At 54.1% G+C, this 9059-nt stretch overlaps 1 protein-coding gene across 3 annotated transcripts in view; it reads right to left on the bottom strand.

Annotated features, from left to right (window-relative positions):
* The window catches only part of PTPA (protein phosphatase 2 phosphatase activator), a 27748-nt gene that overhangs the window by 8051 nt on the left and 10638 nt on the right, over window positions 1-9059 (bottom strand). For 2 of the 3 annotated variants that reach the window (XM_007471809.1, XM_007471810.1), the window contains 5 exons: window positions 7137-7262; window positions 4850-4967; window positions 2837-2936; window positions 1807-1931; window positions 838-938 (listed from right to left, as the gene is read on the bottom strand). In XM_007471809.1, coding sequence (XP_007471871.1) covers window positions 838-938; window positions 1807-1931; window positions 2837-2936; window positions 4850-4967; window positions 7137-7262 — 570 coding nt within the window. The remainder of the gene's footprint in view (window positions 1-837; window positions 939-1806; window positions 1932-2836; window positions 2937-4849; window positions 4968-7136; window positions 7263-9059) is intronic. The other variant, XM_007471811.1, reaches the window with a different exon arrangement.

The following is a 9059-nucleotide window of genomic DNA, read 5'->3' as shown; positions in this document are numbered from 1 at the left end:
CCTGCGGGCATCAGGAAAGAGAACGGGGGCGAGACCCTCTCCAGGCAGCAGAGCCAGGGTGCCCTCTGGAAGCCTGTGGGGCGGGTACCAGGCAGGGAGGATGATAGGCCCCCACACCTCCTGAAAGAGAGGCCCGAGCGCAGTGGGTCCCCAACTTTCACGCATGATCACCCGGCATATGTGTTTAAATTCAGGTTCCTAGCGCTTGTCCCCCAAGATTCTGATTCAGAAAGCTGAGGTGGGGCCCAAGAACGTGCATTTTCACAAGCTCCCCAGGTGACCCTGAGGAAGCGGTCCAAGGCTGCACTGGCGGGAGGCCCTACTTTAGCAGGACAACGACACCCAGTTAAACGACCCCCCCTGGGTGGGCTGGGGGTCCAGGCCTGCTCACTTGTGCTTCCAGCACCTCCCTCGGCCCAGGTCCAGCAAAGGCGTGTCCCTTCAGCAGGGATCTGTCCCGTCGTCCACTCCAGTCTCTCCAACTCTTGCAATGGCTTCGTCGCACACGTCCACACGCACACAGCTCTGCAGACCCTGTGGCCCCCACCCTTCAGCCCTGCTGTGTCGGTCACCAAGTCCACCTAATGACCAGGTCTTAATCCGTCGGCTCCAGTAGAAACCCCAGAGTACTGATTTAGAGGAAGAGAGCCTGGACAGTCAGAAGGTGGCTTAACCTTTCAGAGAGGCCTGGCTGGGCTTCCTTTTCAACAACCCACTTCAGGGCTTGGCCCTGCCATCTTCAGACGGCAGCTCCGGCTCCTGTGTCCAAAGCCACCAGCCTCAGCCCCTTTCGGCGCGGAGGCTGCCGCGGGCCCCTCCCTCAGCCCTTCCGCTCACCTCGGTGATAAACAGGACGCACTCCAGGAACATGTACTCCTTGTGGCTCTCGTTCACGGCCTTCTCATCGACAAAGTGCCTGGGCTCCAGACACGGGTGGTCTGGAAACAGCAAAGAGCCCCAGGGTTCAGAACCAGGCGTTCGCGCCAGCGGGGCACCGCAGCCCGGTGCCATCTGCACCCACCCCAGGGCTGCAGTCCTGCCCACCGCCCTCAACGCCTGATCTCGCTGGAGCAATCAATGGCCCTGTGCAGGTCTGTACTCTAGTGTAATAAGCTCCGGTCCTGCTGCTTTCCAGCCATGCCACCCAGTTGCCTCACCCGTGCAGTGGGGCTGTGGAGTGCCACCTGAACGTCAGGAGCACCGTGAAGCACTCTGCACGGTGCCTGCACGGGTGAGTGCTGGTCGGCGGTTTGCCGGCAAAGAGCCTTCCCAGGGTCCTTTGCATGACCTGCCTGAAGCACAGAGAGCAGTGCCTGGCGCAGGGAAGCACTCAACAAAGGGTTGTTTATTAATATGACTCCGTGGGCAGTTAATCCTACGTGGCAACAGACGTGGACCCTTCACCCACTCTGGCTCGCCCGTGGGAAAGCGGGAGGAACCCCGAGAGCGGGCCCGGAGCGAGCAGCAGCTCCTCGACGGGCCCCCCCCTGTGCACGGCTCGATAATAACAGTGGATGATGCTGGTCACTGAGTCAAAAGAACCCCTCATTTTCAACATAAAACCCCGCAGCTGCCGCCAGGAGCCGGGGCGCATTTCACACCAGTCCATTACGCGCCAGGCGCCCTTGCTGCAGCCCGTGTCACTTTCCATCATCTGCCTCAGCCTCCCCAGCCTGCCACGCCAGCTGCAGCGGAAGGTCGGCAGCAAGCAGCCTCCGTCAACAGCCGGTCTAATGCCTGCTTTCCAAGCTGTCACTGTGTGCCCTGGGCAGGAGGGGAGGGAGGAGGGCCAGGGTACCTCAGTACCTATCAGCTGCGAACTGCCCCAGATGAAGGGCAGAAACTGGAAGTCATCCAGGCCCCACACGCCCTGGCTGCCGGCCGGCTCCATCCTGTACGTCTTCTGGAGCTTCCGCATAACCTCAAGGTACCTGCACAGGAGGGCAGGGAAGGGAGGGGAGGTGGCAAGAAGCAGAAAGACAGTCTCAACCCTTCGGCCATTGGGAGCAAAGGAGGCCAGAAATAACCACCTAAGAGTGTAACAGATCTCCTTTCCAAGGAAAACCTGCATGCCTATGTTACACATCAGCTGATACACTCAAAATTATGGAACTTCATTTTCTCCCTTCACACTCAGCCTCCTTTTGGCCCACGAAAGGGGCAAACACCAACTGGGAAAGGGGGTTAGTGCCATCACCTCCTGGCAACTTGAGAGCCTGGGCAGGAGCCGCAGCTTCTCTTGCTTCAGGTTGCCCATAGGAAAGCTGATGGGAGTCCAGGGAGATCATCCCCTAGATCCCTTCGGGAACCGCCCTCGGAGCTGCGGCACCAGCAGCACCAGAGTGGGGCCCAGAACAGACGTGTCAGCGCCCTCTGGTGACGGAGACACACCCGCGTGCTGGGAGGTGGTCTGGGTGGTGAGGGGAGCAGGTCAGAGCCTGACTGCTTGGGTTCAGCTGGCTGTGACCTCAGTGAAGGGACCTGATTTCTCTATGCCTCAGTTTCCTCATCTATAAAATGGAAATGAGCGTCTTCGTGAGAAGTTTTGTATGTAAAGCACCTAGAAGTTAACCTCTGCGCGATAAATGCCACAGAAGCGTTAGCGGTCGTTATGTAACATTCCCTTCGTTTATTTTTGCTTGAACTTGAACCTGTCGGAAGGAGGAGTCTTGGACACCCTGTTCACAGTCACAGCTTGATTAGGACAGGACAAGAGAAGCAACGGCCCCTCGGGAGCCCCCTCTAGCACCCCGTCCCCAGTCTGATGGTAACAAGGAGGAAAGAGACCCCGGCTGTTCCTCCCCCGGCCGCCGCCCCTCCCGCCGGGCTCACTCACCGATTGAACACCTTGAAGACAATGGCTATTTGGTCGTCCACTCGCAGCACCCCTATCTTGCAGAGACAGCAGAGGAAAGCAGCAAAGGCAGCTTCATGTCCTGGGGGAGAAAACACAGCCGAGGTTGACAGTCTTCCAGAGGGCGTGGGACTGTTCTTGGTCTCACCAGAGTCCAAATCACTGCTAACTTCCCCTCTAAGGACGGAGGTGAACACGGAGGTGACGGGGCTTCTTCCCCATGCAGAAAGAACTAGGTCCTTTTAAGAGCCACTAGTACTATAATCCTACTCCTAAAAAGGCCCAGGCTGGTGATGCTTCCGTAGGCATTCACATCTCATTTTGGAGGCTTAACTCACTCACCAGTTCTGCCCTATTTATGCAGCACCTACTGCAGGTGGCAATCACCGCCCATGTCAGGCACTAGAGGGACAGAGGCCAAAAGTCCCTGCCCTTGTTTGATAGTTTACGGCCTATCAGGATGACAGACATCAAATATACAATCACTTCCATGAACCTACCTCTGAAGGAGAAGAAGAGGGTGATACTTGGGGGGCATCACGGGGGACCCTGACATTAGGGTTCAGGAAGGCTTCCTTGCGGAAATAATATCTAATTTGAAAGATGAGTAAGAGCTGGCAAGGCACAGGGCGTGAGGGAAGCAAGAAGGGCACTCTAGCCAGGAGAAACAGCACATGGAAAGGCTCTGAGGCCAACAACAACAACAACAACAACCGTGATATGTCTGAAGAACCCTAGGAAGGCCAGTGTGGCTAAAGCAGAGAGAGCAAGGGAGAAAGTGTAATGCAATGAGGCTGGAGATCAGACAGGCATTTACAGCCACAGTAAAAAAGTTCAGACTTTATCCTAAGAGCAGGAGGAGCCACTGAAGGCTTCAAAGCACGGCCACATTTGAAGCATGGCCACATTGCAGGGTCAAAAGGCATCCCCCTTCCTTCCCAGTCATGTCAAATAGAAATGGTCAGCGCTACAGAAACCGCCAGCTGGACTCTGGGCCGAATCCCATGGTTCATGGTGTCTTAATAAACATATTTGGAGGGAGGAGAGAAGAGAATATTTCAGTGACTTCCTGTCCTATTTCTGCAGAATAAGGGTCCCTCCAAGGGCCTGGAAAGCTTATGAGCTGTTACTTTCACCGGCACAGTTTTTGATCATGACCAGCCAGAGTCCAGGCCACCATCACTCAGGGGCAGTCATCACCCTTGCACTAAGAGCCCTTGCAGCTAAGAGCATCTGAGAGTGGAGGAAAATACCCAGCCCCTGCTGACCCGGCCACTCCCACCTCCAGGTCTTCCTGGTCGGCTGGTCTCAGTCAAAGCGCCGCCCCTAAAAGTCTCACTCGATAATAAGCCTGTTCCTCAGCATCAGGGGAGCAGATGACAGAACTTTCCCATGACCCAGGTCCAAGGGGGCCCTTCTCCAGGCCTGCCCCTGGGGCCTGGGCTCCCGCAGAGGCGAGGGAAGGGCCCGAGAGAGCAGTAGCTCTTGCATTTGCCTGCTTCAGCGTGGAAAGGAAAAGAAAGGCGGGCCTATCAAAGCAGCGACCCTCCTCAGCCACGCCTGACCTAGACAGAGAACACCCCCTTCCCTTTTAAGATGCCCACAGCGCTCCCTCTGAAGGGCACCGAGTGGCTAACAGCAATGCGCCACAGCGCTGCCCGAGGCTACCAGGGTCTTTCAGTTCTCAAGGCTTCCGTAAGCGGTTGTCTCGGGATACACTAAGTGCTCAACAAATTATTAGTTTGGTGATGACGATGAGCGCACAGCGAGGCCCTCTTTACAAGCAAGAGGAGTCAGCTCTGCGCTTACAGCCACCATGCATGTGGCACCAGCTCCCCCTGGTGGACCAAGCCAGAGCAGCAGGCGTCCCTGCACCTGCCGCGCTGCACCCCAGCTGGCTCCCTCACCCCACCAACACAACCCAAAGCAAAGAGGAGGCAACCCGAGAAAGGGCCACTGCGAAGCCAAGCAGGTGCCGCCCACGGTAACGGGTACCTGTGCCGTAGTCGATGCGCGTGGAGTTCCCTACTGACTCCTTTAGGTAAACAGCCACCTCGGGCACAGCAGCTGCCAGATGGGTGGGGACCACTGTGGCCACCAAGTTTTCCGCTTCCTGATAACATAAGAGACACAAAGTGGTGGCAGCAGATTAGGCAGCATCTCGGTGGCCAGGTGCCCAGAGGCAGCATCTTGGCTGGAGCCAGGCTGCCACAGCGAGCAGTCCTGGCTCCCTGCTCTGACTGCCCACAGAAGGAAGAGGAGGGAGAGCATTTATTTTCACACAACGGAGACCACCCTGGGGTGGCTCTTCATCTGCTGACCCTCCCTCCAGGGGACACGGTTCTGGGGGCAAGACAGGAGGGATCTAAAAAGAAGCCATTCGACTTTCCCATCTAGTAACTCACTGACACCTCCAGAGATGTCCTCTTTCTTCATACTCCCAGCAAGGGAGTTTGTGCCTGACTGGTCCACCAAAGACGTATGCAAGGACGTTCACGGCAGCATTATTTATAGCAGACAAAACGTGGAAACAACCCACAACTGAACCGTCCGTCAACGGCAGAATGGATAACTTGTGCTATGGCCTGACCCTGGAATGCTGCGTAGCAATGAAGAGGACCCACTGCTCCGCACAGCACAGGGGAGTCACACAATGTTGAGCAAAAGAAGCCAGACATTTAATTTACATGAAGTTCAAACACAAGCAAGATCGATCTATAGGACAGCTGTCAGAAGAGTCTGGGGGATATCAACTAGAAAGGGGCACAAAGGCCCTGCTGAAGTGCTGGAATTTTCCGTGGCTTGATATGGATGGATGCAAGGGTAAAAACATGTTAAGATCTATCAAGGGGACCTCCCTGGTGGCCCAGTGGTTGAGACTCTGCCTGCCAATGCAGGGGATATGGGTTCGGGCCCTGGCCCGGGAGGATCCCACATGCTGTGGAGCGGCTAGGCCCCTGTGCCACAACTGCTGAGCAACCCCCGCTTGCCACAACTAGGGAGGGCCTGCACACAGCAACGAAGACCCAATGCAGCCAAAAATAAATAAATAAAAATAAATCTATTTAAAAAAAAGATCTATCAAGCTGTACATGATTGATAGCTATGATTTGTCAGCTTTCTTTAAGTTATAACTTAATAAAAAAAAATATGCCCATGTGCCATCTTAGAGACCAGAAGCAGCCCCAGGCCACTCTTACGCAAGGACAGTGTTTTGCTGGGTCCTTGGGACTCCCCTCTGTTCCATGTGAAAACATTAGGCCAAAGAAACTGGGATGCAAGTTTCTCTAAGTTCAGTCTATAAACACCTGGCATGAGGGACTTCCCTGGCGGTCCAGTGGTTAAGACTCTGCGCTTCCAATGCAGGGGGCGCAGGGTTCAATCTCTGTTGGGGGCACTAAAATCCCATGTGCCACGTGGCGTGGCCAAAAAACAAAGAAACAAAAAAACCCAAAAATCACCTGGCATGAGAATCTCCTGGAGACCTGGTGAGAATCTGGCGACTCCCAGGGGTGGCTATCCTGCATTTTTATTTTTTGTTTGCTTCTAACAGGTATTACCTTTGCATGACTCAAAAATAAATACATTATAAAAGGGATGCATTGAGAAGTCTTACTTCGCCCTTTCCCGTCCACCCCCTCCCCCCATCCTCAAAAAAAGAAACCACAGCCTTATTTGCCTCTTACATATCCTTCCAGTGCAAACTGAGCAAATACAAACATACCTTTTTTGTTTCCCCTCTTTCTTACCAAAAGGCCGCTTGCCGTGTGCATAACACCCCAGCTCCCCTCTAACCTAACAGTACAGTAGGCCCTTTGTATCCACAGATGGAGAACCCATGGATACAGAGGGCTGACCGAACCTCGCCATTTTATACAAGGGACTTGAGCATCCGCAGGGAGTCCCGGAACGAATCCCCCACAGATGCCGAGGGACCACTGGAAGTTGCGGTCCCTTCCCGAGTTCCCTAGTCGGCCTCCCTATTCTCTCTCAGAGCTGCGTGGTACTCCCTGGGTTGACTTTCCAATTTATTTAACAGATAATAAACTGCAGATGGACACGTGGGACATTTCAATCCGTTGCTACGATCACGTAATAAACAGCCCTGTGCAGAGGACTGAGAATCCACAGTGGTGATTCCTGGAGGATGGCTGTGGGAGAGGGTAAACACATTTGTACTTTGAGAAACGGAACTGCCATTTTAACAAACTCCCCAGTGATTCTGATATCTGACAGGTTTCTCCCCAGCCCAGCCCCCAAGCCTGTCCTGCGGCAGCCTCACCTCGTCAAGTTTGGCATACCAGGTCCTGTAGGCCTTGTTCCCAAATCGAGAGGGCTGGTCCACTGGAGGAGTCTCATCAATCCACCTGTCCAGCGTGTTAAGAAGAGCGACCAGTTTCTCAATGGCCTGTGGAGGCAAGTAGAGGGGGCCAAGCCATGATGACTAGTGTCCCCAAGCTAGAGCCACAGAGGGAAGTCCCAAATGCTGCTGGACAGTGACCGCAAGGCCTGGCGCTACTGGCATCTCCCTGCTGTCCCCATTTCTTCCCAACCACCCTGAATATGAAGGAGGGGACAGGTGAACACAGTGAGCCTTACAGAAAGGGCCCAGCACTAGGCTGAAGGGCCAGCGTGGCTTCTGCACCCGGTTTCTCTAGCAGCTCATCCAGGGGGAGCTGCCGCACGAGCACAAGCTGCAGCCCTGACCTGCTTTACTACATTTTATTGGGGTCTTCCGTTTAGTACACAATACCTGCTCATCACTGAAAACAGATATGTAAAACGGAAGAAAACAGAAATGACCAATAATCCTGCCACCCAGAAATCAACACCATCGGTATACCCCGCTTTTCGAAAGTTCGCTTTTCGCCTCTTTACTTTTACGGAAGACCTACGTTAGTAGCTGCCTTTGCTAAACCGAAAGAGATCTAAAGAGGATGCTCACTTTACACTACTCCGGTTTACAAAAGGTTTCATAGAAACGCTCTACTTTCAGATAACGGGGGAACCCGGGTTAACATTTTAACGTACTCTTCTATCGCATCAAATTTTTAATAGTGTTTTCCATTGCTTATCATGGTGAGGATTTTGAAGGCAGCTGGACCTGCCTTCAAATCACAGCTAAAACACCATTTGGTTGCCGCAAGACCTTGACCAAGTAACTTTAACTCTCTGAGCCTGTTTCCTCATCTCAAAAATGGACATGATGGAAAATAACTCCAAGGGCCGTCACAAGGACTAAGTGATAATCCACGAAGCATGCTAGCGCAGTGCCTGGCAGAGGGTGATGGTATACATCCACACACAGACTCTAAAACAGGCGTCACAGGGCACACGCTCCTTCGTAGCCTGATCAGTTTCCTCATGACCCTCGTTCCACAGCAACAGGGAAACATAATTTCGCAAATGCCTCTAACAAGTGAATAATATTTCACTGTACCAACGTACTGTGACTTACTTACCAAATCCCTCACTGTTAAATGTTTGGGTTACTTCCAATTGTTCACTCCGTGAACAATACCCTTTGCAGAAACGCTGGGTCAGAGGTGCGAACGTGGGTAACGCTTTGTATGGCCAGCAGTGTCTGAGACCCATCTCTCATCTCTCACCTCTATCTTTCCTACAGAGGGCAGGGACTAAGGAGTGGAATCGGTGTGACAGGCCAGGCAGCGTTAGCACACCAAATGTTACTCATCGAGGACATCAGGTGATGCTATCTATCTAAAACAAAGGTCTGTGAGGGCAGCTCCAGAAGTGCCCCTTCCAGATGTGGCTCGCAGAAATGGGCCAGGACAAAGGTAACGAAAGGCTCGGGGAGCACACGACACAGGGGACAGGTGGGCCGGGAGGAGGGGCCTTACCCAGAAGCAGATCTCGCCTGTGTCTGCCGGGTACAAATGGTATAAGGAGACACCTCCAGGCGCTCCTGGCGGGGGTAGGAACTAGCAAGAGGTGCCCACGGGAAAAGGAGCAGAGGGCGAGGCACGGGCAGGTCTGCCACTGCTGAGACTCTGCAGAGAAGTGGTCCCGAGAGCTGAGTGTGTATTTGTGGGGAGGGAAAAGGCGGCCTTGAGCTAACGGGGTACGTGGTAGCCCGTGGCCCCCGCACCGGGAGGCACAAACCACACTGCAGTCCGTGCAGTCCACACAAATAGCAACGTGACGGTGGCCCTGACGCTGCCGTCCCTCACCTCCCCTTTCCCTA

Source organism: Lipotes vexillifer, unplaced genomic scaffold (assembly GCF_000442215.2).
Source record: "Lipotes vexillifer unplaced genomic scaffold, Lipotes_vexillifer_v1.1 scaffold98, whole genome shotgun sequence".
NCBI classification, from domain to species: domain Eukaryota; kingdom Metazoa; phylum Chordata; class Mammalia; order Artiodactyla; family Lipotidae; genus Lipotes; species Lipotes vexillifer.
The sequence above is the reverse complement of the archived record's forward strand: the minus strand, read 5'-3'. Positions and strand labels throughout refer to the sequence as shown.